At 39.3% G+C, this 27,778-nt stretch overlaps 3 protein-coding genes across 4 annotated transcripts in view; 2 read left to right on the top strand and 1 right to left on the bottom strand.

The window, feature by feature from the left end:
• LOC122887831 (F-BAR and double SH3 domains protein 2-like) overlaps positions 1-2,583 on the bottom strand; it is a 49,270-nt gene extending 46,687 nt beyond the window's left edge. The window contains exon 1 of the mRNA XM_044221410.1: positions 2,455-2,583. The gene's annotated coding sequence lies outside the window, so the exon portion shown is untranslated. The remainder of the gene's footprint in view (positions 1-2,454) is intronic.
• On the top strand, positions 1,628-19,478 carry foxred1 (FAD-dependent oxidoreductase domain containing 1). 2 transcript variants are annotated; one of them, XM_044221411.1, is made up of 11 exons: positions 1,628-2,002; positions 2,453-2,673; positions 4,039-4,149; positions 5,906-6,024; positions 6,142-6,236; positions 7,349-7,450; positions 9,380-9,456; positions 11,042-11,202; positions 12,913-13,042; positions 13,138-13,242; positions 15,423-19,478. In XM_044221411.1, the coding sequence occupies exons 1-11, from the start codon at positions 1,840-1,842 to the stop codon at positions 15,675-15,677; spliced, it is 1,539 nt and encodes a 512-aa protein (XP_044077346.1). In that variant the 5' UTR covers positions 1,628-1,839; the 3' UTR covers positions 15,678-19,478. The 2 variants fall into 2 exon arrangements, with proteins under 2 accessions (XP_044077346.1, XP_044077347.1); XM_044221412.1 differs by lacking the exon at positions 4,039-4,149.
• A 2,951-nt stretch (positions 19,479-22,429) lies between these two features.
• kcnj1b (potassium inwardly rectifying channel subfamily J member 1b) lies at positions 22,430-27,778 on the top strand. Its single transcript, XM_044221414.1, has 2 exons — positions 22,430-23,345; positions 25,929-27,778. Exons 1-2 carry the CDS (start codon positions 23,329-23,331, stop codon positions 27,079-27,081), a joined length of 1,170 nt encoding a protein of 389 aa, XP_044077349.1. The 5' UTR covers positions 22,430-23,328; the 3' UTR covers positions 27,082-27,778.

Genomic DNA, 27,778 nt, shown 5'->3' on the forward strand with positions numbered 1-27,778 from the left:
TGGTTCACTCTCAAAGACAGATAAAAAGACAAAAAACAACAAGGGTCCAGTAGCTACAGGTAGTTAAACTACTAATATACTGTAGTTATACAGGGGTTTTAAACTGTGTACAGATCCACTCTTACTGATGCATTACTTACTGACATTACTACTTCATTACTTTTAATGTTAGCTAACTATTTCAACTGTTTATCCATTACTTTTAGCTATTTATCATTACTTTTAATGTTAACTATTTCAGTTATTACCCAGCCAACACCTTTAAATACCTGACAAACAGCCAAAGCACAATGTAAGAATGTGTTCATACATGCTTTACTTTTCTAATAGCATTTTTTCATTTTATTTTTGCACCCCAGACTGGGTTGTCCCTCCTCTGGTTGGTCCAATGGAGCCACTGCCTCTTTTATGATCCAGTCAAGTTTGCAGGAATATAATTAAGCCTCCCTGAGCAGTTTTCAAAATAAAATAATTTTTCATAAAGACGTGGCACCACATTCAGCAGTTAATTTCATTCATCTCCTGTTCAACCTACTCCTGTCACCCGTATTTCCTAGCCAAAATATTGGCATATACAAGTTGCAACATACAGTATGTAAAATACAGCTGGACAAATGTAGGTATACTAACTTCAACATGCAAAAGATTTTATAAGAAAAATAACTTGGCAGTTATTTCCATTGTTGTCCCTGGCATTTATACAGTCCACCAACCGTAATCAAGATGTAGACAGGCATGCAATGTCTGACGTCAAGATACATTAGAAAATAAGAACCAGGCTAAGGAGCTATAAAACTGAATCATATAAACAATTTATATATATTTCTTTTCCCCAGAAAAGGTTGTTTGTAGACAATTTTGATCATCCTTGGGAGGAGTTTTAGCCTGATGTCACCTGTAAGGCTCACAAAGTGAAATATGCTATGAAACATTTCCTTTTCTTATACAAAAGAAAAGGCTCTGTAAAAATAATTTCACCAAAATCTCTCTGGTCCTTTTATTAACATCCAATTACTTGCTCTCTCTCTCTCTCTCTCTCTCTCTACATTTTTTTTTAAAATTACACAGGGATACTCTTAGGTTGTATTGTACTGTTTAAATGAGCTGAAAAATACACATAATCATAATTGACCACAAAAACATTAGAGCTGAAACAGTCAGTCAATTAATCAGTTAGTTGATCAACAGAAAATAATGGGCAACTATTTTGTTAAGTTATTCAGTCATTTTTGAAGCAAAAATGCCAAAAATCACTGGTTCAAGCTTCTTCGATGTGAGAATTTCCTGTTTTATATCATTGTAAACTAATGTATTTTGGTTTTGAACTGTTGGTTGGACAAAACAAGACGTGTGAAGATGGCACGACCTTGGGCTTTGAGAAATTTGAAATTCTGTTCACTATATTTTGACATTTAATGGATTAACTGATCAAATCAAGAAAAATCTGCACATAACTTGATGAAAATAATAGTCAGTTGCAGCCCTAAAAATACATATAGCGGACAAGTGTCTTCTATCATTCAAAATCCAATTCATACCTGTTCCTAGCTCCAGTTTATGCCTTATGTTAATACATGAGGGACAAACTGGAGGTTAACCTGTTCCTAGAAGTGATGGCATGCTTTTATTTTGAAGGAAAACACCGTACTACCGGTTTTACTCTGCTTTGTTTGATTTATTATAACTCAGATTTTAGATTACCTAGCTGTCAGATTACTGATTTGACTGCGCACATTTCAAGATAAGATGTGTAGTTTTGTTCACTTTGCTGTTGTTTTGGTTTGCACTGCGTAGCCTGCTGTTTACTTAGCCGACTAGCTAGCTGGTTAGCTTACAGCCATGTCAACGTGGAGCAGGCTGCATGTGAAGCTGCGGACGACTCATGGATTACTTAAGGTTACCTCCAGACGGGTGACCCAGCGGAACACATGGCTGTGTGGACATTTAACCTCATGTCAAAGCCTGAGTACAGGCAGACCTCTCCGAAATGACTTCTTCAAAGGTGGGAGACATCAGAGGAAGTGCCGTTTACTCCGCTATGCAACAATATGTCAACAAGCTAGCTAACTTCACATTCAGAAATCCCAAAATTATTTAATGATTTGTTAATCCAGAAATGTTTGCAATGCAAATGTCACAGCAGAAACACTTTGATTAACTGTTAGAAGCCTCTCTACAATTCGGCATGCATGTAATCTTGCAAACAACACTTATTTTTTTTCTAAATGTAAACTTTTCCAGTTCTCACTGCTCCTTACACTAACATTACAATGTGACTTGGCGGAAGATCTTAGGCTAACCCACTTACAAGGGAAGTTATACCAATACAGTGTATATGCCGAATTGTAGAGTGGTAGCTAAAGTTTCAGAAAAGATCTTGAGTTATAAGGTGCGAGTCAACATCTGAAAAGTGATGATGAAGTAGAATAAAATTTCTGCTTTTGCGCTTCAGACCTGGAGGCCCAGCTGGCAGCAATGAGGAAGAAGGCGGCGGACGCTCTGCCAGGGAGCAGCTGGAGTCCCTTGGAGCTCAACCCCAACCTCCCTCCGGAGAGGGCCGACATTGTGATCGTAGGAGGCGGTGTGGTGGGCTGGTCCATCGCCTACTGGCTGAAGCAGAAGGAGAGGGTGCGAGGAGGGGTGAAAGTTATTGTAGTGGAGAAGGACCCAACGGTAAGGGCCCAGTATTGATTTAATTTATAATTTTCATGCATAATTAACCATCCATTTCCTGCAATCAGAACACAGACAGCATTTTTGCTGAATCAACGCTTAGGCTGCATCAGGTGCCACTCAGGAATAATGTGTTAAAAACCGCTTTATATACATTTTCAAACATCATACAAGGCATCCTATTGGATGATTGCATCTTTCAGTAATCAGGCCATCATCTGTGTCAGCTGTATTGTTTCCCTTCTTTGCTTTACACATCATGGCACCTTCTTGTGGTTATATCAGCAAGCCAAAAGAGCAATAAAACACACTCCAGTATAATTTCCAACATATTGTATCAAATCTAAATGATAAAAGTTAAACTTAATTTGTAAGAAAACACCTCAAGTCTAACTCTTCATTCAGTCCATGTGGCGATAGTGTGTTTGAAGTTATATATCCAAAATGCTTCCACTTTCAAAAGCAATAGATCCATATTTGCCACCTCAGGTATGGCAATTCACTTTCTCAAAGTCTTGAAAACTTAGACTAGAAATGTTTTGCTACAGGGGAAGTTAGATCCTTTCTCCTAAACAATTAGTCAATGAATCAATTAGTTGAGCGACTGTTGTCTTAAATTATATCAAACTGAATAACTTTGAGGTTTGCACTGTTGGTCGGACAAAACAAGACATTTGAAGGTGTCACTCTGACTCTGGATAATTGTGACTATAATATAGAATAAATGATTTGATCAAGAATCCATGATGAAAATAATCACCATAAATATAAAACAGTTTTGCCACAAGAGTAAAATGCTGCATTAATGCATGAGTAATAATAATCTAATACTATATAATTGTATTCAGTATATATCATACTATACACTCACAGGGGCCATTTCTGTGCAGTGAGTCCTTTTACTTTTGATACTTTAAGTACATTTTCCTGATAATACTTTACTTAAGTAACCTTTTTAATGCAGGACTTTTAATTTTACTCTGTAAAGGAGTATTTTTACAACGTGGTAATGGTACTTTTACTTAAGTAAAGAATCTCAGTACTGGTTTTAATAGCGTGCAACGAGGTAGGGTTTAATGAAAAACAGAAATCACCCCCTTCTTAATCAACACTTGCAGCTGCAAGTAGATGAGAGAAACTAAGGTAAACGTTCTGGACAAAACGGCAAATACCTGGGGGAGGAATAAATTAATCTTAAAGTTTAGTATAGCCAAAATATCGGCTGAACTGTTTCCGAATCCTTAGTGTTGACAGTAGCTCAGTGATAAGCAGCATAATATACACTACACCGACGCCTCTGCTCCTACACAATTCCTTATTAACTGCTTCCTCCTGCATGTGGTCCCCCCCCCCCACACTCCCCAGTACTCCCAGGCCTCCACCGTGCTGTCTGCTGGGGGGATCCGACAGCAGTTCTCCCTGCCTGAGAACATCCACCTCTCCCTGGCCTCCGCAGACTTCATGAGGAACATCAATGTAGGTCACTCTGAAGTCGCTGGTGTTTGTTTGTGTGGAGCCTGTCTCAGCTCACCGCACACTGGCACTGAATGACGAGCCTTTAATTCATTAAACGTGACCGTGACCCATCGTGCTCGGAGCGTGTTCTTTATTTTAATATATGAGCAACAGCCTCTTGTATGGTAGCTGAGGTTTGATCAATATTGGTTATTAATATTGTTGGATTTAAACTGCAGCTGGTTGATATTTTGTGCCCCATATTTGGTATCGTTAAAGCCAGTCTCAGGAGAATTTAATTAGAAATTCTTTTTGAGTCTAGCTTTAAAGATGGAGACTAATGTACACTTGATTTTGTCTTTACTTATACAACCATTATAGTATGGTATCAGTGTATATTACAGATACTGTAGAACGGGGGTACTTAAAGGTCCACTAGCCAGATTTCCACAGTGTCACAGACCCAGAAAAGAGGGAACATAAAACACATTTCTGTATTAATGGTGGTTCATTGTGTAACTAAATATTTAAACTGGGGCACAAAAGGTGTGACGGCCGGGCAGAGACACTGAGACAAGTGTTCTGATTTAATTGATTTTACAGTTATTCTAATGTGAAAAGTTTTGTGGTTCTTACCTCTGAGCAATGGGGACAACATTCTTCTTCAAAATGGCCACTGTTTGATTACAAATTAAGCAAACTGGTGTCACGCTTTCCCCCTGGCGAAACTAACACGTTATTTCTTACCTAACCTTTATTAGCATCGGCTAGTTTTGAACATGCCTTTTCACTCTTTTAATTCAAGCTTTTAACTCTGATAACGTTTTCGCTAACTCTCGCTACTAGCAGCTAAAAGGTGTGTGTGTGTGTGTGTGTGAGGCAAGTGATCTGAGTCAGGTTACATTGAAATTTTGCTTTGGATCCGAATTATCCACCAGTTGAATATTTGGGCTGTGTACTGTAAATGTAGAAATCAATATAAGTTACTTATTATATGTAAATAGTTATTGTGTCCTGCAGAAGAAGAAGAAGACATATTTGTATTAAAAACTGCATTATCATATTGAAATAATTTAGTTTATTTATACAAAATATTTTGTTTGGCAAAATAACAGGCCGACCTTACATTATAACGCTGTCCAATCATCACAGATGTTGCTATTCACTTTCTAGCAGAGAGTTAATTGAGAAGATCAATACCGCTCTCTCATCTGTCTGTGAAATATAAGGCTACAGCATGTAGCCGGTTAGCTTAGCTCAGCTTAGCTTAGCACAAAGGCTGGAAACAAGGAGAAACAGCTCTAAAGCTCACTAATTAACACTTTGTGTCTCATTTGTTTAATCTGTAGAAAAACCAAAGTGGGTTATGTGGGTAATTTTTTTTTGGCTGGGAGCAATAACTTCCTGTAGTCTCTGCTGGTTGCCTAGTAACTAGTCCCGGCCAAGAAATAGTTAGGCTAGTTAGTTAAGTTAAGCTAACTGCTGCTGGCTGTAGCTTCATATTTAACAGACAGATATGAGAATGATATTGATCTCCTCATCAAATGTTGAACTATTCCTTTAACGACCCTATTGTCTTTACTCTAGCGCCACCCAGAGGACAAACGTGTTATTTAAAGGCCCACCACCGCTGCGCCTCTCAGGAGTGCATACTGTATTTATGATGCATGATCTAGCCCTGTTGTTTGTATGTTTTGTAACTTTTTCCATGTTGTTATTACGTTAATTATTATGTTAATGAGTGCAAAGTGGCTGTCGCACCTCCGTGTCCTCTCAGGAACATCTCGGCGTGCTGAACGAAGACCCGGTGGACCTGCAGTTCAACCAATCAGGATACCTCTTCCTGGCCAGTGAGGAGGTGGCCCACATCATGGAGGAGAACTACAGCACCCAGAGGTGTCGGCCCTCTTTCATTCAGTACAACTGCGTGATATCAGAAAGCTAGAAATCAGTCCCTCCTGGGGAAAGTGTCCAATTACTTGTCAATCATTTACCTTGCTTTGTGATTTCTAGGTATGCTGGAGCCAAAGTTTCACTTCTCTCTCCGACACAACTAAAGGAGAAATTTCCCTGGATCAACACAGATGGTGTGGTGCTCGCTTCATATGGTGTGTGCAGATAAAACACAGATATGTAATCACTACAAATGGTTGTAAGAGTACACGGTGTGTGGAATTTGATGTAATATGGTCAAATAGGGTCATAACATTTTCAGCAACAATCAGATAGCTGATTAGAAAATATGTTAATTGATTATATTTGCTCTATTTTTCTTTCTAAGAATCAGATTTAGTTTTAGCTCTCTGGATATTTTCGTGGTGCACCACACCTCTATATCTGCTGCCATTTAGTTTTCTGTAGAATAAAGGTAAAGTCACATTTCTTTTCCCACCACAGTCTTCCTTGTGGCTCCTGTAAATCCCATCTGCGCTGTGTTTACTTTTCAGAGACGGGGAATTTTGCCCGTAAAACTGATCGTTGCAAATAGCATGATCTTAGTAAATCCAGTGGAATACATAATCATGCGCTTTTAAAACGTCACCTCTTATTAGAGAGATGCACCTTGCTAAAACACTTGCTAAAATGACATGAAAACTGCGACTCCAACCTGGTGCATCTGTTTGAATAAACACACTGCATCAAATCTGAAAAACGGGCTCAAAAGCCTTCATAAATCTGGCCCTCAGTGTTGTCCACCTCTGATAAGATGGAGGTTTCCCCTAATCACAGCTGGTTAGTATATTTTTTTCTCATTACTTCAAGATAAGATAAGCCTTTATTGATCCCCAGAGGGAAAATTCAGTTGTTGCAGCAGCACAAGGACAGAAATAAGTACAGATAAATAGAGACAGTAAAAAATTAATGATAGGAGGTATATAAAACTAAAATAAGAATAGAAGTAAAAATAGAAACTATACAAGAACAATTGAATACAAAATTAAAAGGCAAAAGTGACAGTGTGTGATTAGTAGCAATATCAATACTAGCTATATCAGATGTTTGACGTATTCCTGTGTAAAATTCATGTCATTCAAATCTTATGTTCAGCATTAATCTTAAATACATGACACATTGTAGTTTCTCATTTACGATTTTTGAGAAGTTTTAGATCACTGCAAGATCTTCCTCCTGTTATGACACCAGTAAGCCTGATTATGTGGGTGTATCAACCATTTTTGTAACAGCATTAACTTTCATTTCCACTCGTCCTGCCTTCCAGGGTTGGAGAACGAGGGCTGGTTTGACCCCTGGACTCTGCTGAACGCCTTCAGAAGGAAAGCCATCTCCATGGGAGCCATTCAGTGCTGCGGAGAAGTTACAGGTTTGTTATGGCCTCCTGACACAAAAACATCCTGATGTAGCTTTGTCAGGGATAAAGTGTGACTCTTTGCTACTCTGGCCTGGTTTAAAAAAAGTCACTTATCTAACACAAACACAGGGCCAACATGTTAACCAGCGAGTTATTTCAACACCGTCTGCGTCTACTGTGGTACAACATGTTGTATTTTAACTCCTGTGAAGCTCATTGTTTCAGTGCATTGTGCTGGAGTGCATTGTGTTGAATGAAGAATATCACGTGACTGATGACGTCCGAAGCTTCAAACGTCACTGGTGCTTCAGAAAGGCTTCATTCAGTTTGACAGTTTTGAAAGTTTTGCAGCTAAACTATCATTAGTGGGATAAGAAGAGAGGAGAATAATAGAGAAATGTAGTGATGAACATTTGAAAGACATAATGATAACTATGAGAACATTTCCTCCTGACACCAAGTAATAATGTAATAAAAGTAACAGGCTAATTGAATGAATATCACTCATGAAATGTTACATAAATAGCAACCATGAAGTTTAAAAACATGAGCCCACAGTGGCACTCGGACTAAAATACACCAAAAAGGTACGTTAATGTTTTGTGTCAGCAAAAATATTTTATATCTAGGCTTTTTGGACAATGCAGAATTATTTTACTGTAACATATCGTAATATACAGATTTAATAATAACACGCAGGCTTCTTTTATTGCACACATATGAAACTAAAAGTGTTAATATCAGCGAGGTGTGGTGGTGCGTCGGTCTTGAAGGGCTGCTATGAGTTTTACAAGCCACCAGATGTCACTGTGTTTGCTGAGTTTGAAGCCCTGAAGCTTCAAATCTTTTTCGGTACAAATGGAAAGAAAGCTTCATAAGGTTTCATCTGATTTCGCCCAAACCAAAGAGCAAAATGTAACGTTAGTCACATGTGTACTCAGAGCAAAAACAGCCAATCAGACACAAACTCTGCTGCATTCTTTCTAAAAACAAATCATGACGTTTTCTCAGTGATATGATATTCTGTAAAAACGTATATAATTTTCTTTTCTTTTTTTAAAGTATATTTGTGTGAAATCCTTAATATTTTCAGTAGCAATTAACATGTCAAACGAACAACAAACTAATATATTTATGATATAAAATAGGGATGAAATAAGAGGAAGTTGGCCAAAATGGAAACAAAAATCTGGCTGATGAGGAGCATCTGAGAAATTATGTCATAAGGACAATTTAGTACCAAGAGCAGACATTGAAGATGCATGAAACAAAATCAGTGCCAGCTTTATTCTTGTTGTTATCACTCCTGATACATGCAAAAATAAATAAATACACAAATAAAGAAAAGGAAAAAGGTCAAAATGTTCAAATTAAAATGCAACTAGTAGGCTAAAACTACCCTATTCTGAATTACACACATTGTTTCAGCTAATTATTAATGACCAATGCTAGTTTGTACAATCACTCCAGGTGTGCGCTCACCTGTGTCTGTGTACTGCAGCCATCTGGGATCTACTATTAACCAACTTAAGAGACCTCTGGAGCTCTCTTAAATTTAAGAGTGTTTGTAAGTCATAAGAAATGAGATAAATAGGAGTAAAAGTGAAGGCTTTTTACTCACCTTTCTTTCACTTAAAAGTCTACTGAAGGACTACAGGACTTGCTATGCTAGCACTGATACAAAGGCATTGGCATCATTTTAAAAGTGAAAAGTTTTTGGCAGCTCTGAAGTCATCTGAATTTTATTTAATTAATATGCAGTTATATGTCTGACAAAAATTGACGTACGTATGAAGTGTACACCCCTAGACACACACTTCTCTTGTCTTGTTACCATGCAGTGTTTTCCTTAATGTTTGTGTGAATACAGAATGCGCTTATTGATCTATTTTGAACAGCTGACTGGCTGCTGGCTGGTGTTAATGTCTATTTCGTCCACAGATTTTAAATATACAACAAAGGTGATAACAACCACTGATGGTGAACATCTGGATCTCAGGAGAATAAAATCTGTCAAAGTAAGTGGGACGGTTAGCGTTATGTAGCTGTGAGACATGTCAGTGTGCCTTCTTAGATTAAAATATAAAAGTAGAGCAACAAACTGAATTTGCTTTACTAAACTCGCCCCACCATACCAAAACTACCAAAACTTGATTGACAGGTGTACTCAGTACTTTTTTATGCTTTTAAAGTTTTGTTTACATCAGTAATTTTAGTAAATACATCTCTTCCATTAAACCAATAGGTGGTTTCCATCCACTTATCCATCCCTCAAAATACAGCGAAATATTTCTTACACTTGAGGTGGAAAAGTTGGTGTATCGATAAAAGCAAAATGTGACAAAGTGCAATGGAAACAGACAGCGAATAAATGATGACGTACATGAAGCATCATGACGAAACCATCGGATCTCTGTGGAGCGATGAAGACTGTAACCTTCCTCACATTAATACATGAAACAAACCACCATTTGATCTTTGTCTGGAGCTCTTTTCACGACGTCATCTCGTTGTGCCCTCTTCTTCTACAATGGATTAATGGCACCTGACTGGAGAATTAGCGCCACCAGCTGTTTATCTCATGAACCAACTCCCAATATTTGCAGAACAGTGGATGTGGATGGAAACGCGTATAAATTTGCATTTTCTTTTGCAGATTTTCTGAAAATTTTGTTAAAATTTGCGCTACGTTTGGATGGAAACCTGGCTAATGTTTCTTAAATTAAACATATAGTCTCTCTCTTTCTGGTGGCTGCCTACATTGTGTGTTACTGGGACAGTTTTTTCAAAATGATTTTCCTGTCAATCTCTTTTGAGGCTGATTGACGTTTCCTCCTCATCCCCACGACGGGGCTGTGTGAAGTGAGCAATGGCTTGCTGTCAGTGTGAGTCAGATTCAGGCCCTCCACAAACCAAACGCCATCTTTAAGCCAAAACCGCATATCAAAAAGTCAATAAAAAGACGAATATCTTTAATATGTTTTTGTCAGAGCACTGTTTTTAATGGTAGAAACATTTCAATGCAGAACAGTTTGTATTTTTTTCTCTTGTAGTTGGTTAATTTTCAAACTCAGCGGTCACCAACAGGTTAAGTTTGATCAAAAATGTAAAAGTTTTTTGATTATTTAAATGAATGTTTCTGCGTTTATTGATTGTAGATATTATGATTGGTAATTATGCATTTATGAGATGGGCTTCCTGGAACACAGTTCATTTTAATTTTGGGTGCCAAGGTAAAAAAAGTTTAACATCCAATACATCAAATGAACTTTAGATTTGATATGATATCAATAAAATTCAGATTGAGCCTTTAAGAACTCATTTCCTTTTGTCCTCTTTTATATTCTGAAAAAAAGGCACATTTGGTCAGCCTTATTAAAGCATTAAAAAGGTCTTTAGAAAGCCAAAATGAGGCTTTCTGAATTTTGCATATTCATATCTTGAACTGCTACTGATGTCTTTTGGACTTTGAAAATGTAACATTTCTTTGAACTGGTTAATGTGGTTGATGTGCTATCAAATACTGGGAACTCCTTTTGTTTTAGTGACACAGCACCATAGCAACAGCATAGTGCTGATGGGATAATGTCTTGTGTCGAGCAGGTGCAGATGCCGAACAGCCTGGAGTACCAGCCGGTGGAATGTGCCATTGTGGTGAATGCAGCAGGAGCCTTTTCTGGTAAACTGGCAGAGATGCTGGGAATTGGCTTCGGTCCCAAAGACACCATCGCTGGAATTCCACTGCCTGTTGAGCCTCGGAAAAGGTAAGTCATTGACTTCGCGGGCATATTTTCCCTTTTTTTTGTTTAAAAAACAACCCAGTTGCTGTCACAATGTCTAGTTTTTTATGAAAGCGCATGTCAGTGCCTCATAAAGTGCAGTTCTTTTGTTTTCTGACAGCTTTATTTGGACTCTAAATTGGAAAACTGACTAACTTTACAGTTCTGACTCTCAGCTTTAATTTGAGGGTGTTTACTTCCAAATCCAACAAAGTGTGTAAAAATTGTAGCCCTTTTTAAACATACCGATGAAGCTGGGCTACGAGTCTTTTACTGCTTACCCAGTATGGATGTAAACACCCTCAAGCACACACTTAAGGCCGGGTTATACAAGAAAAGAACAGGTTTATACGACGTGTTTATAGCTTTTCTGAACAGCCACACTCAAAGGCGGAGTGAAAAGCCGGCCGTCACAGAGACACGGGGGAGACGCGATGATCGTTTAAATATAGGAATGACGACACACATTTTCAGACAGTCTCTCCTGGAAGGCGTTGCACTCGCTCGTTCACATGAAAAGTGACAAATACCGAGAGTGAAAAAAGAGCGCTAGAGAGAGAAGTTCAAACACTGGTGTGTGTAAATGTCAGACTGTCTGTTTCAGAAAGTTAAGGTGCCAGTATGCTTCCTCAGAACTTGTGGTCAAATAGCCCAACACCCCCCCCACACACACACACACCCTCCTCCTAAAACAGCAACTCCTGGCTCCTCAACTGTTAATCTTATATAATAAGATTTAGATATAATAAAGTTGTAATATACACTCAGGTATTGTATCAATCCCCATCAAGTGTTACTTAATAAGTGTTACTTATTAGATGTCGAGGTACTTAGCAAAGTTATATTACTCACCTGTAGGGTATTTTATTTTGTTGTGTGTATGTATTTGTTTTTATTATCGTTATTTCTGTCTTTCAGTTTGTCTGGTTTTGAATGTTGTGAGTTGGTGTTAAGGTGTGCTACAATGTGACTTCATGTTGCGTTTATATCAGAAACTGGTTTATTGCCAAGTAGGTTTTCACATACGATTTGCCTTGGTGTTGTGGTGTATAATGAAAAACAAGTACTGCAAAAGAATCGCAAATATAAAATAGATATAGATATAGATATAAATAGCTGTACAGTGTTTAAAAGAAGCTGGAGTGTGTTCACAATATAAAGAGTATGCAAAATAATTGCGTGTCCATGGGGAGGGATAAGAGTCGGTGGGGGTCCTGGGCCTCAAGAAACTGTTCTTGTGGCAGTGTGTAATTCTAATAAATGGGTATTGTTTTAATTGTCAGACAATTTAGTACATACCCTCGTGCCCTTTTTAAATAATTAAATGCATGCTTTCTTAGAATTAATTGGTATGCATAGATATTTTTGTTTGCTTGCTTGAACCAACAGCAGTCCAGCTGTAGATCGGTAAATCATTTTGAATACATGTCAGGTAGATATAAAAATATATACACATTTGTCCTGCCTGTATCTCCGTTCCTCCTTATTTGCAGTAAACCAGCTTCAGCTTCTCTGTCAAACCTTCACTAAATCCGTCCTCACGCTGCCTCAAGGAGCTCTCGGGATGATCCAAATTCTGTTGTAGCATTTTCCAGCTTTTCCAGTACGTTGTAAGAATAAACTCTATGTAAGAACTTAAAGATATTATTTGCCATTGAGGCCTGTACATCTGATTCCTCCCTAACTCTTTTTCAGGTATGTGTATGTGGTCCACTGTCCTGATGGTCCAGGTCTAGACACTCCCTTCCTGATTGATTACTCTGGAGTTTACTTCAGAAGAGAGGGGTTAGGAGGGAACTACATCGCTGGGACGTCGCCAGAGGAGGTTTGTTATAGTTTAAAGCTGTTTTCCTGACTATTTTTATGAATAAGAATAAACTGTTTTAATTGAAGGTCTGTGTGTTTTTTGTCTGTCCTCAGGCAGAGGAGCCAGATACCAGTAACCTGGAGGTGGACCACCAGTTTTTTGAGGACAAGGTTTGGCCCAGCTTGGCCTGTCGTGTTCCTGCCTTCGAGAAACTGAAGGTAGGATTGGGATACGTTGCTATATAATTGGCCTTTTTCTTTGTTTCTTTGTCTGGTAGTCATTCTACAAGTTTGCTAGTCCACTTCATTTAAACGCACAGTATGTAATTTCTTCCGCTAGGGGTCTCTCACATCAAAACAATAACAAAAGACGTAGTTTGATGACTGTTGTGAAGTAGCGTGGGATCATGGGAGTTGTTGTCTTCACCACCATTGCAGTCAGCTTCTCCCGGTTAGGATTCCTTCAGTGTTCATCGTTCAGGAGGTTTTTACCGGGAGCCAAATTATCCGCAGAGGTCTCCTCCTCTCCAAAACAAACAGTCCAGGTGATTAAAACCGGGAGAAACACTGAATCAAGCAGTTTCGTTACGTTAAAAATCAGTGTTTCTCCAACGCTGTTCGGCCGAGCTAATGCTAACGCTTGCTCAGCTTGTTTCTCTGATAACTTAAGATCCAGACGTCCGATGACTAAAATCCTTCATCCAGTTAAAATATATAGTTAAAAACGACCAAGATCTAAAAAGTGTGGTTTAAAACTGGATAAAAAGTCAATTTATGACAGCTTCTGGCAGACAACCACAACGCTGACGCATGCGCAAAGGAGATCTGATGCCATTGACAGGCGACCAAATGAAACGCACCGTTATCTTGATTAAAATTACGGATTTCTCTAGGTTTGAAAACTGATGGAAACATTTGCGATAATGTAAGTACACAACTCAACAAAATGTATAACATAGGTCTAGTCGTTTTTAGACATTTTAATGCGGAAAAGTTACATATTATACCTTTAATCACTCACAGCATTACAGCCAAGCCAAGACAGATTTTTTTTTTTTGTTGAAGCTTGTCAGAAGTCTCAGTCTCATCCACATTAAGGCAGTTAAATTTAAAAAAATCATCCTTTTCTCCCAGTTTCATCCCTCCGTCCTCACTAAGCTGGCTTTTTAATTTTTTTAATTTTTTGGCCAACAAAAACAGGCTTTGCCAAAACGATCTTCAGAGTGTTTAAATCTTAAAACGCCGGCTTCGTGTCTCAGTTTGTACGGGAAAACCGTGTGCACAAAGACGTAAGCTGCTCAGTGAGGGTCGGGGCCTGTGTGGCAGCTAAGAACTTTCTGTCGCACCTGACCTTAATTTTAAATCCCAATGTAGGCGATCACGCAGCAGTTTTTATGTTGATTTTGTCAGACAACGTCGCAATAATAAAATAATGTAGATTCAGTTCTTTATTGCCATTTCAACATAGTTGATAGGAATTTGGTTTGGTGAGCTCCCACCTCACATACAGTGACCAAGCATTCCCATGGGGATGCTATCAGTACCACAACCAGCTACAGTGTATACCATTTGATTTGATTGATTCAGGAGTTCAGGGCACGAACGGTGTCTGGATAAGTGCTGTTACTTTTCAGTCTTTTAAAAGAAGGGAGGACGTTAAAAAGATGGTTAGTAGGGTGAGAGGTGTCTTGGAATAATATTGTGCCCTTCTTTATGTTAGTCTGATGGTAAGATTTCAGCAGGGGACGGGGAGCTCCTGGCCTATGATTTTTGATGCAGTGCGTATAATTTTCACAGTTATTCCAAAGGTGAGGACGCTCTTGATCCCAGCACAATAAAACCACAACGTAACATACCTTCCCGTGATATGAAAAGAAAAGTCGTAGTGCTGACTTCGCTCTTTAAAGAAGAGGAGATTGTAACACAATATTAAATCACTGTTTCATACTCGTTCAGTTGTCTGACAACAGAGACAGAGAAATATGTAAATGAGAACAACTATATGGTGAATTCGGCTGCATTAAAACACAGTATAGGTGATCACAGAGAGCCGGAGGGAACTGAATGGAGGTTTACTGGGCTCTCAATTGGCAGAGTAACGTTAACCGGCACTAAGAAGTTAAGAAGACAACTTTCTGTCTGTAACTTTCTCTCTAATCACTCATTTTAAATGTTGATATAGCCGATCACACAGCTGTTAACACGTATTTATGTTGATTTTCTCAGACGACGCTGCAATCACAAGATAAGGACTTGGTTTGGCAGAGTCTGTCCCACTCCTTAGTTTAGTTATTTGCCAAATGAAAAGAGGATGAAGAAGCGTTTAAAAGCGTTTTAAAAATCAGACGGATTAGCGTAGATGTAGTCTTAGCCCCTTGTTCTCTTGTTCCTTCCCTCAGGTGACCAGCGCGTGGGCCGGTTTCTACGACTACAACACCTTCGACCAGAATGGCATCATCGGTATGCACCCTCTGATCAACAACATGTACTTTGCCACCGGTTTCAGCGGCCACGGCCTGCAGCACTCCCCCGCGGTGGGTCGCGCTGTGGCCGAGCTGATCCTGGACGGCAACTTTAAAACGCTGGACTTGAGCGGCCTCGGCTTCAGACGCATTCTGGCCCAGGAACCCATGCTGGAGAGGAACATCGTATAGAGGAGCTGGAACCTGGACTCGTACCATTCACACTGCTGCCAATGTCAAATTATTACAACTTTGGTCTTATTTTATAGTTGTGAACATTATTCCTCTCAGTAATAATAACGTTGCACTCGCCAAATTAATTGAACGTGAGGCAGACAGACGATCGAGACTTTCCTCCCAAGAAAAACGACAGGATCAATCCTTTTGGTAGTAAGAAGTACAATATTTCCCCCTGAAATGAAGTGGAGCAGAAGTATAAAGTAGCAGGAAAATGGAAATAGTACAAGTACCTCAAAATTGTACTTAAGTAGAGTACTTGAGTAAATGTACTAGTCACATTCCACCACCGCCGACGGTCAACGTTGTTTCTTTTAACCGACCACGACCGTTCCCTCACCTTAACCACCTGTTTGTTACTGTAACCATGACGACGAAGGTCCCCTAACCTAAACGAAGTAGCCATTTTAACCCAAACCATGTTTCATCTTTCCCTGAACCTAACCGAACCTTAACCACAGCGGTGTCAGAAATTGGATTTATTTTTCCTGTTGATGGAGAAAATGCTTCTTTGTGTCGTTTTGGAGGGCAGTTACAATCAAGACTTGTGGGTCGATCAGACGTGTTTTAAAAAAAACAAAACAAAGGCAAACACTAAATTTGTTACCCAAACTGTCTGTTGTAAATATCCATCATCATTTTACAGACTTCAACTGTGACTTACTGTCCTTTCCGTAGTGAAGCTGCACAGTTTTCCTGTGTAAATCCTGAGTATTACTCGCATTTTGGGCGAGCGCACTTCCAGTTTTACCTCTAAATAAGAAATGGTGGCTGATTTCTTGCCCTGTCTGACTTATTTTTAGTGATGCCACCATGTTCCCAGATCTCAGACATCACTTTAGTGAGTACAATGTTAATCACAACAGATAGAAATGATGGTCAAAGTTACAAAAATAAGACCCAAGTGTAATTCTCCTTTGATTTTACTTTTGTAATAAAGGTACATAGCTTGTAGAACATCTCTCAGGACGCAGGATTTTAGCGACGTTGGTTTTTCAAGGGTGATATGATGCAGGTAACATTTATGTCATCAGTCAGCAGGTCTCATCAATATGTAACCGTGTTGACTTGAAGATCTCGAGACTTTTATGTCGTACTCGGTGGGCAGCATTAGCTTTAACAGCTCGCGTGAACGATGTGTTCTTGGAAGGAGGAAGCTTTGAGAAAATCCTTGAAGGGAGGAACTGCGTCTTCATTCGGAGAACTGTTTTCTGAAGGGAAATAAGTTAACACATGTATGTGTGTACGGATGGAGGGAGGGGAGCCAATATGTTACTGAGACAGTATAAACTGTAATAATGCTAAAATCCTGACTTCTGCTTTTCAGATTTCCATTGAACGTTGCCGTTGTGCAACACAGCTGAAGTTTATAAATTCAAATTGAAACATCAGCAACAACTTTGTCTCCAGATGAGTTTATGTATGTAATGTACATAATGTATACTGTGTGTGTGTGTGGGTGTGTGTGTGTGTGTGTGTACAGGGCGTGTTAAACAAAAAAAACGCAATACACTGTTGTAGAATCACATTGGATCCCTTCTACATTTCTATTTGTTCTTTTTATATTCTGGTGCTTTTTAATTATGTTTTCATTATTGTATCATGACGCACTCTTTTTCTGATTCACTCTTGAATCAATATAGATCAATAATTGCTGTTTCAATGCAATAAATTTTTTTTTATCGATAATCAACATTTTTGTAGAAAAGTGGGCTGGAGTTGTTTTATTGCATCGGGTATTACTGCTCTTACAGATCAGATTCAGTTTATTGTAATTGCACAGTACTACAGTAATACAACAAAAATGTCGCAGATGCCCCGAATAATAAGTAACTGAATACTTAATTTTGGAAGTAAAACTGAATACTACTACAAATTGAATTTACGGCACAATAATACTTTACATTTACATTTTTCTGAATTTAAGTGGTTTGAATCCTCCTCTCTGATATCTGATCGATTCCATTCAAGCTCGATCGATTGTCCTCGGTTTAAGTTTTCATCTTGAATTTCAAGAATCCAATTTGAACAACCTGATTTTTTTTTTTAAACTTGTATTTTTAGATCCTAATTGAGTTTGAGCAACGTGAATATAGTTTTCTGAATGCTTGAATCCTTGTGTGTACATTGTGAAAACAGAAAAACTTTCAATTAGATTTGAAATTATGGCCAGTGTACGTTTTAATCGTGTTTGTTTACCAACAGAACACAGGAACAATAATACAACTTTAATTCTCTTTTTATCACTTTATATTTACACAATAAAACTGGTTTATTAGATTTTTACATGCAGCTGGGATGAAACACGGTTTTCCACTGACAGCAACAGAAGAATAGGACCTGATTTCCCTCAATATGATTTAAAGTCAGGAAACCAAAATATAAGTTGACCTTTTGAGTTTCCCCGTGTGGGTCGGCCTTCCTGTACTGTTGCACACCATGTCAAAATAAGAGTTTGTCATATTTTACTTGTTTGATGGTATCTAGACAAATGCAGGCTAAGATAGATGTTTTTTTTTTAAATATTTAAATTCTGTAAATTCAGTGGTGTTTAAATTTCAACATTAAGTATTCATTAGTGATTACTTTTCACAATTATGTATTAATTTGCTTATATGATTCAAATCCTCACAGCCTTTCTTTGCTTGGCTGCTGCAAATGGAGCAATGTACAACTTTACAGGTATTTTGGGCGTAAGAAGTACCAGATAAAGCCATATCTGTGGGTGATTTTTTTTTGTATGAAGTAACCTGCATGGAGCATCTTGTCACATTTAACTGAATAAGCAAATTGTAATTTGGAGGTCAAAGCTAGAAGAAGAAGACTAGAAGAGAGAACAGATCGGGGCCTGAATTAAATAATCTACCACGAATGAATTTGTTTATTCTAAATCTATTTTAAAAACGATCCTTTTAAATTGGAATATGAAAATCTCACACAGCAATGAAAAGAGCTATGATAGCTCTTGAGCATGTTATAAGTGAAAGATCATTAGTAATAATCCAAGCCAAGAGGGAGGAAAATAAGATGTTGCAGAACATAAGAAATACAAGTGGCTAATTCAAGACCCTGATATTCCCTTACAATATTAATGCTTTTAAATGAGGTGCATGCATATTAAATGGTGGTGTCTGTTGGTTTTAGCTATGAGGTTATTAGTTGTTAAGTTTAGCTAATAAAGCTGACTTAATACTTCTACTTCTCACATATTTGTTTGTCTCATGTGTAGCACATCTAGCTTTTTACTTTTGAAAACTTTGAAGGGTGAGTTTCCCGGCTACTTTTTTACTACTATTTTTCTCTAATAACATCAGTGGTAGATCCAAACCTTATACCACTACAACAAAGTGAAAAAACTATTACAAGTAAAAGTCTTGCATTTGAAACCCAACTTACCCAAAAGTAAAGAAGTACTGTCAGCAAAATATACTTAAAAGTATCAAAAGTAAAACCTGTTCTGCCAAAAAACGGACCTGTGAGTGTTACACTTGAATATATGATCGTCAAGGGCAGAGAGTTAAAGATTGATACCACGCTCATGTTTGTATGGTAAATATGAAGCTGTCAGTCAGCAGAAGGTTAGCTTAGCTTAGCACAAAGACTGAAAACAGGGACAAACTGCTAGCCTGGCTTTGTCTAACGGTAGCTAAATCTGCATACCAGCAGCAGCTAAATGTCACTAATTAACTTGTTATATCTTGTTTGTTTAATCTGCACAAAAACTGAAGAATAAAAAAAAATTGCAGTTTTACAGGAGATTATGTGGCAGACTATTTCTCTTATTGTAACGGACCCAAAATGTCCAACTTTTCCTTTAATACTGATGCATCAACGTGTAAGCAGCATCTTGCAGGTGTAGCTGGCAGTTTAGTCCAGTGGTTCCCAACGCAGGGATCGGGCCCCTCCAAAGGACCATCAGATAAATCTGAGGGGTGGATTTGCGTTCATTTTTTGGACTTTTCTATAATATTTGTTTTCTTTTGGTGAAATACTGGATAATTTTACCTCTTTGGGCCTCGGACAATCATTCAAGTGAAACAATCTGTGAAATTTAGAGGTGAAATGTCCCTTTGGTTGAACTGATAACAACTCAGACATCTGAAACGTGACAAGAGGCCCGTCGAGACACTGTTTTTTTTGTACAAAAAGGTTGGAAACCACTGGTTTAATCTTTAACAATGGGTTGTTTTTAATGAGTTTATCATGTTTTTTCAATGTAAAATCTTAATCTGAAAAGTCACCAGTAACTACAGCTGTCAGATAAAATAGCATAAAATGGAAATACTCAAGTTAAGTACGCAAAACTGTACTTAAGTGAATAACATAATGCTTATTTGGGATTCTGCTCACTCTGCAAACTATTTTGCATGTTTTGACAAGCTCAATGGTGCAAACTGAAGAGGGGTTTCTGTACCCCCCCCCCAGATCATAGTGAAACCAGCCACCACCAAATTAACTTCCTACAACAAACTGCAACATACACGCGCAAAAAACCCCAAAAACGTAAGAGTGAAACATGCAGACACAGTCACTGGAAAAACCACAACAAAAGTTTTACTTGAAGAATAAAGTCCTTCTTCTTTATGTTTGAGGTAAATGTGAAAGTAGAAATGCAAAGTACCAAAGTTAAATGAAGATATTTACTGACAACAATAAACAAAATATTCAAATCATACATTGAAAGCAAGACTTGAGCTGACACAATAATCTACACAATGTTGGTACTAAAGTGGATAATGTTTCCATTATAGAGGCAATAAAAAACTTTCAACAAATCATCTCCTAAACGTTAAATTAAAAACATCTGAGTTTAGATTATGAGTCCTTTAGATTTCTGTTTTGAGTGTTGTAGAGACTATAATTACATCAGTGCATTAATCATACAATGATAAAGTACTATGATCATTATTGCGTACTGTTATTCCTTTCTTGATGATTGAACTGTCACTTTGAATAAAAACTTTACCAGCAGTGGGTAAAGTATTGCAGTGTGAAATGAGTATATGCAACAATAGAAGCGCTGAGCACAGGCACTTTTGCACGTGGGTGTAGAAAACAAACCGTAATAACTGAGAGCTTATGGGGAAATCAACATGAAAAGTTCTTTTTGTGCCATAAACTGCACAAATTGCAAAAGTAATGAGTGGAAAAAATGTTCAATATTTAAAAAAAAAGAACCCCTTTCAGTGCAGAGTAAGGAATTAGCATCTAGCGATCTGGTCAGAGCAACTTGATTTTAATAAGGTGGTGGATAGTTTTGCACAGAAACTGTTGTTTGTGCGGTGGATTTTGTTACCTTTGGACAGAGCCAGGCTAGCTGTTTCCCCCTGTTTCCAGTCTTTGTGCTAAGCTAAGCTAAGTGTGTGCAGACATGAGAGTGGCATTAATATTTCCCAAAATGTCAGACTGTGTAAGGTAGGTCATTCTTTATGCTTTATCTTGAAGCCTTGCCTTGATGAAGGTCCAGTCTTTGTGCCAGGAAGTTACCACAACTTGCTGTTTTTATGCTTCAGTTTTTGTACGGATTAAACAAATGAGATATAACATGTTAATCAGGCGCTGATTTTGTTACCTTTGAGCAGAACCAGGCTAACTGTTTCCCCCTGTTTCCAGTCTTTGTGCTAAGCTAAGCTAACTGGCTGTTGGCTCCAGCTTCATAGTTAGAGTACAAACATGAGAGTGGTATCGATTTTATCATTTAACTCTCAGCAAGAAAGAAATAAGTGTATTTCTACCACGCTGCTAAGCTAAGTTAGCCAGGTGCTGGCGGTAGCTTCACATTGAGCGTACAGACATGTGAATCTAACTCTTGGCAAGAAAGCAAATAAACTTATCTCCCAAAATGTTGAACTTTTCCTTTAATGAGTCTGCAGTATGTTTATGTGTAGCTCTGTACTGGTTATTTTGCTAGTGCTTTGAACACTTGTGTATTTACAGATGCACCTGACTAAAGACCACTGACTGTGTTATGGCAGAAAGTTACTACAGTAGCCTATCATAGAAAAGGTTTCAGTCGTAGTCATCTGGACACTGTTTGCAGAATTTTAGCGTGTCGTCTGTGCTGATAAAGTCTTCTGTGAAGTGGCTGTTTGGTTTCGCCTATGTACTGTTCTTTGCAGTTTTCCTCACTGCACTGAATGGAGTAGACTCCATGCAGTGACATGACTCAGTGCAGTGAGGAAAACTGCAAAGAACAGTACATAGGCGAGACCAAACAGCCACTTCACAAAAGACTTTATCAGCACAGACGACACGCTAACTCGGGATTGCAGAGCGCCGTGCATTTGCATCTAAAAGCTACAAACCACACATTTGAAGACAGCGAGGTGAAGATTCTAAGTAGAGAGAAGAGTTGGTTTGAACGGGGCGTCAAGGAAGCCATTTTTGTGAAAAAAGAGAACCCCTCTTTGAACAGAAATGGTGGTCTGAGATTTAATCTGCCCAAAGTCTATCAGAGTGTATTATCACCTTGGTCACGCCAATCACATGCTAATCAGGTACTTAACAGTGATGAAGTAGATGCAGCCAGAAAACAATAGGCCTGATTACTGATTACTGGGCCATCTTGGAAACTATTAGGTCAGTTTGAGGTGAAACAAGCTATTAACAGATACTCAGGCAGATTCCTTCCTGAGGGCAGGGCTTGTGTAACTCAGAGTAGCTTAAATTTCCAGTTCCCGTCCCATTTATTCACAATTGAGAATGACTTCCGGATGGGAGCCGAAACGTCTTGATTCTGAAAACAGTGTCCAGATGACTACGACTGAAACCTTTTCTATGATAGAACACTCCTGGACGAATGAGGGACTACACCGTCCTACTACAGTAGCCTGTTAAAGTCTGGCGGGGTCTCAGCAGTTGAATCAATACAGCAGGAACACTGTCTGCATCTTTAACCATATCCTGTTCCCGTCATTTATATGCAGCTAATGGCATCTGTATCCATTGCTAAGTGGCATTTTATCAATTCAAGACCTCTCTTATATCATAACAGATCATGGAAATATGCTCCACAAATATGAAAATGGTCCCTCTACAGCCAGAAAAATATGGCAAAGACACTTTTTCCCCGCAGCTCTTCATTTTGATGCAAATGTGAGGCAGCCTTGCAGGTTCAAAAGGGGGGACCAGGGGAAATGCAATTGAGGGATTTCTTTGTGAGGCCCGATGCAAATCCCAAATGTTCTCAGGGCTGAAAACAAAAACAGCATGGGTGCAGCACCGGCCACGTTGGCCCCTTCAATAGATCCACCTTCTGCCACAAAAGCACCGAGGGCTTTTCCAGGATATTTCCCTCCTCATGTTGGTCAGAATTTGCACCGACAAGAACGTCAGCCATCATGACTCCAATGCTGATGAAGCCACTGGTTGTGTTATTAGACTTTTTGGTGGAGTGATGAAGGGAGTCGCCCTGCTAGTCAAAGAGAACTGTGACGCCCACTGGGAGCTCTCTGGCTGGCTCCTCTCTCTGTATGAAGCCAGTGTACATGGTGGCATGTGGCTGGGATTAGGGCATTTCACTGTGGATTAAAATCTTTCCAATGGCCACTCGCTAAAAGAAAGGAGTCTGAAGTTCCAGCGGAGATCCAGTGAGCACTCCGGGCCCATGGTCTCACTTAGCAGGTATGTCGAAACAGAACTTTTGTTTTTACAGAACTGAGGGCAGATAAATGATTCACTTATTAGACTTTGAGTGTGTTTTGGTGCTTAAATGCTATGAGTTTTGAGACATCTTTCAAGTGCCATTAATTTCTTTAACAGCACAGATGAGTCTTATATCTAACACATACAGTACTGTTTGTACAGCAGCTTAGAGGAAAGTTACTTCAACATTTTTTTATTGTAAAGATGTTACTTTCTCTACTTCCCTCTGTGGTCTCTAGCAGAATATGTAATAGTGGCTTTGCCAATTATGTAACAGTACAAAGAAATACAATGAACTGAATGAATCCAATAACAGTACTTCTTTAAACTCTTATTAAGGCTTAATAACTGGGGGAAAAACAACAGTAGCAGTTTTCCTAGTTTGTCCAACACCAAAATTATGTAAAAATAATAAAATATGTACATAATGAGTTGCACTTAATATGTTATTAGCAAGTTAATAATAATAATACTTTTAGTGATCACAAACTGTTAGACAGTTGACACACTGTTGTTAACAAAGATATAAAATAGGTTGTTAATAAGATTATTCTTAATGTGTGATGACCTTTTTTTCAAAAATGTCTTTCAAGTTTTAGTACCAACTTTTTCAAAACAAACACGAATCTTGAATTCTTGAATCTCAATCTTGAGTCTAATCTGTTATGTAAGGCTCAGAGTGGACCACGTGGTGCATACTGCCCAGTACAAACTGGTAAAATAACTACCACTCAAATACATGAATAATGCATTGTTTGTGCCTATACAGAACTTGCACCTGCTGTAGGTCTGTACTAAACTGACATACTTCTAATTCACTGCCTGTTTATTTGCATCCTCTGACTGACATGTACAACCATTTTCTTATTTGTCAAACGGCTGCTATTGAAGTCATGCCACCCATCAATCACTTGAACATCAATACCACCATACTTTACTGTACTGGTTTTGTACTGTAACGTGCTCAGTGCTGATCTCCGTGGCTGTTTGGGGTTAAAACTGAGGTTAGGGGTTGGGGGGGTTTAAGGCCGTAATGGTAAGCTTGTAATATCTTCCCAAAAACTAGTAATCAAGGATTTCCATAGACGAATGTCAGTGTCATCAACTGCGGAGCCTCCGCAGCCCTTGACATTGCGTACCACTTCCCACTGACTTCAATTCATTTCTGAAGTTACGTGACGCCTTCCCAAAGGGCTTGCGAAGATGGCCTGAGTTAGCGGCTTTTTAAGGGCAAAGTTCACCAAAGAGAACACCTGGTGGCGCTATAGAGCAACAATCGTTAGTCTTGTACAGCTGGCTTTGGATGGGGTACATTGGGGCATGAATCTCCAGCTGGAGGGGTGTCCTTCGGGTCCTCGATCATGGAGGTCTCCCCAGGACCAAGTGCTTGTCCTTGGGCATGGCACACCCTGAGTCACAGTCCACAAGTACTAGTATCAAAGACGCAACTATAAGGAAAGTATGGTAAAGAAGCTGTAATTGCCTGGGATCGCTTTCGAAGAACCTTATAATTCTGCACGTAGACCATGGCTGCCTCCTAGCGGCCAAATTGTGAATTGTAATTTTTTTTAGCGAAGCCGTACGTAAAACTAGTAAATGTGAACCAGCCCCTAATTTGCCCTAATTTCCTCTAATTTATGTTAGGTAGTGGTTGAGCATGTAGCACAGATAACTGGTTAAAGCTATGGTTGGGTTCAGGTTGGCGATATTTTACATTTTTCTTATTGTCAACAAATCCAATGAAAAGACCAAAACCAACAATGTGTAAGTTCTGCAGGTCACAAATATAAAGTTTAATTTTTACAAAAGGCTCTGTAATTTCCTAAAACAGGTGGCCACTGTAGTTTTTAGTAAATGTTATTCAAGAAGTAATGTTATTCACAGAAGTAAATTCTGCATTTGTTGGGAACTATTTTCAGCTGTGGATTAATACACATTTTGTGCTCTGCTGAGAATTTCCAGCAGAGCACAATGTAATGTAATGTAATGAAGGAACATGCCACCCAGTGCAACAGTGTGACTCACTGATGTGTTAGTATAGTTTTTGAACAACACTGGAGCGCTATGGCACAGAGGAATTAAATATAGGAACTATGGGTAGAAAGAAAATAGTTCCTACATGAAACTGCTCACAACAAGGTCTGTGGATTATCTTGAGTAACCGGGTCATGATTTCTGGAAAAAGACGTTGCTGTTCAGCTTTTCAAATGTTTTTTTGCGCTTTGAGCACCACAAGCTGAGTGCCATATAATCCCATTATATTCAAAAATGCAGACATCTCTACGGCTGATATCTCCAAAACTCGGCAACTCACACCAAAACAATCTAGATTGATAAATAGCACTACAGGTAAGAGGAAAAATATGTACTTTTGATTTTGGGGTGAACTGTCCCTTTAAATTTAAGGATAGTGGGTGTCGTATGTTGTACATATTGTGAAGCCCGTTGAGGCAAATTTATGATTTTGGGAAATCTGACTTGACTCGACTGGTATGAGGTGAGTTTCTGCTCTGAAACACATGGATGCAGCTTTTGTACTAATCTTGCGTTTGCTCTCTCCAGCTGCAGGATGTTCCAGCTGCTCCAGGGTCACATCCAGCCAGCTGGATACCGAAGCTGCAAAACTCGCCTGGTCACCAAAGACGGGCGCTGCAACATTGAGTTCGGAAACATCGAATACGGAAACCACTTTGCGTACCTGGTGGACTTCTGGACCACCTTTGTGGAGATCCGCTGGCGCTTTGTTCTCCTCCTGTTTGTGGCCTCGTTCACAGGCAGCTGGTTCATTTTCAGCCTGCTTTGGTACTGGATCGCAAAGAGCAACGGGGATCTGACGGGACAGAACCGCACAGATGGACATGTCCAGTGTATAGACAATGTTAACGGCCTCACAACGGCGTTCCTCTACTCCCTGGAGACCCAGACCACCATTGGGTACGGTGGCAGGGCGCTGACTGGGCACTGTGCTGGCACTGTGGCCCTAATTATCATCCAGTCTCTAATCGGCGTCTTCATCAATTGTTTCATGTGTGGCGTCGTCTTGGCCAAGTTCTCCTTACCCAAAAAAAGGGCAAAGACTGTCACCTTCAGCGACACAGCTGTTGTCTGCTTGAAGAAAGGAAGTCTGTGTCTCCTGATCAGAGTGGCAAACCTCCGAAAGACCTTATTAATCGGCAGCCAGATCTACGGCAAGCTGTTTAGGACAACGACGACACCAGATGGAGAGACCATCATTCTGGACCAGGTGGACATTGACTTTATGGTTGACGCTGGCAAGGATAACTTGTTTTTTGTTTGCCCTCTGACCCTCTACCACGTCATTAACAGGTCGAGTCCATTCTACAAGCTGTCAGCTGACTCTCTCCCCCAGCAGGACTTTGAGTTGGTGGTCTTTTTGGACGGGACGGCCGAGTCCACCAGCTCCTCCTGTCAGGTCCGAACCTCCTACATCCCACAGGAGATTCAGTGGGGATACAGTTTCCTGCCCATTATCTCCTGCACCAAGACGGGAAAGTACCGCGTGGATTTCTCAAACTTTTCCAAAAGCGTTCAGGTCACCACGCCACACTGCGTCCACTGCTTCGAGACAGACGCAGACCAGAGAAACCACAACAGCCACAACCACGAAAAGCACAATAACCAGCAGAAGTTGGGGATCGACAACCCGGGGTTCCAGGTGATTGACATTCACGACTCTGTGGACACTAAAATGTGAGCGGCTCGGAAAGGAATTTGTTAGCGACTCAGGATGTGGAAAATACAGCGTTTGTCACTTCCTTTTAAGCAAAGTTTCACTGTTAGTCAGACTGAACGGGAGTGAATCTGTGAAGAAATATTTGGCCATGCGGCTTCCTCCAGTGAACATTTGAATTAATCGTCGACTCCTTTTCCTTGAACAGCAGAAACATTCAAAGTGTGGATAAAAAATTCAGACATGAGTGGGAATTAAGCTCTTGCTCAGCAGCTCATTACAATCAAAGCACCTTTGGGACTTGTGACTTTGTCTAGGTAATGTGTGGAAGAGAGAGAGAAAGAGGGATTGAAGTTTTGATGCATGGAAAATGAAAGGGGTAAAATACTGGATGGCACAGTGGGTACTTCTTGAGGAGATTAGGGCCTGAGCCTGTTATAATGAAAAACTGTGTGCTATAAAGGCCAGGGAAGGAAATATAAAGTAGGACAGGCCTTTTGAGTTTTCTCATTATTCCTACTAAACCACTAACTGTATGCTGTTTTTTTTTTGTCATGTTGACACTGATAATTGTGAAAAATGTGAACATAGCTTCTAAACGCAGTGATTTTAATTGTGACCAGTCTACAGTTTGTAGATCATACTGTGTAACACTGAAACTTGTTCTCAGGGAAAGTAACATCTTTAGCTGCAATAAACCTTTTTTTTCACAATTCATCGA

Source organism: Siniperca chuatsi, linkage group LG14 (genome assembly GCF_020085105.1).
Source record: "Siniperca chuatsi isolate FFG_IHB_CAS linkage group LG14, ASM2008510v1, whole genome shotgun sequence".
Classification (NCBI taxonomy): Eukaryota; Metazoa; Chordata; class Actinopteri; order Centrarchiformes; family Sinipercidae; genus Siniperca; species Siniperca chuatsi.

Bases quoted from the DNA above. Each gene is read 5' to 3' on its own strand.
- foxred1 (XM_044221411.1), top strand. From the start codon at position 1,840: ATGTCAACGTGGAGCAGGCTGCATGTGAAGCTGCGGACGACTCATGGA. The intron at 11,203-12,912 runs GTAAGTCATTGA...ACTCTTTTTCAG, and splicing joins CCTGTTGAGCCTCGGAAAAG to GTATGTGTATGTGGTCCACT. The intron at 13,043-13,137 runs GTTTGTTATAGT...GTCTGTCCTCAG, and splicing joins CTGGGACGTCGCCAGAGGAG to GCAGAGGAGCCAGATACCAG.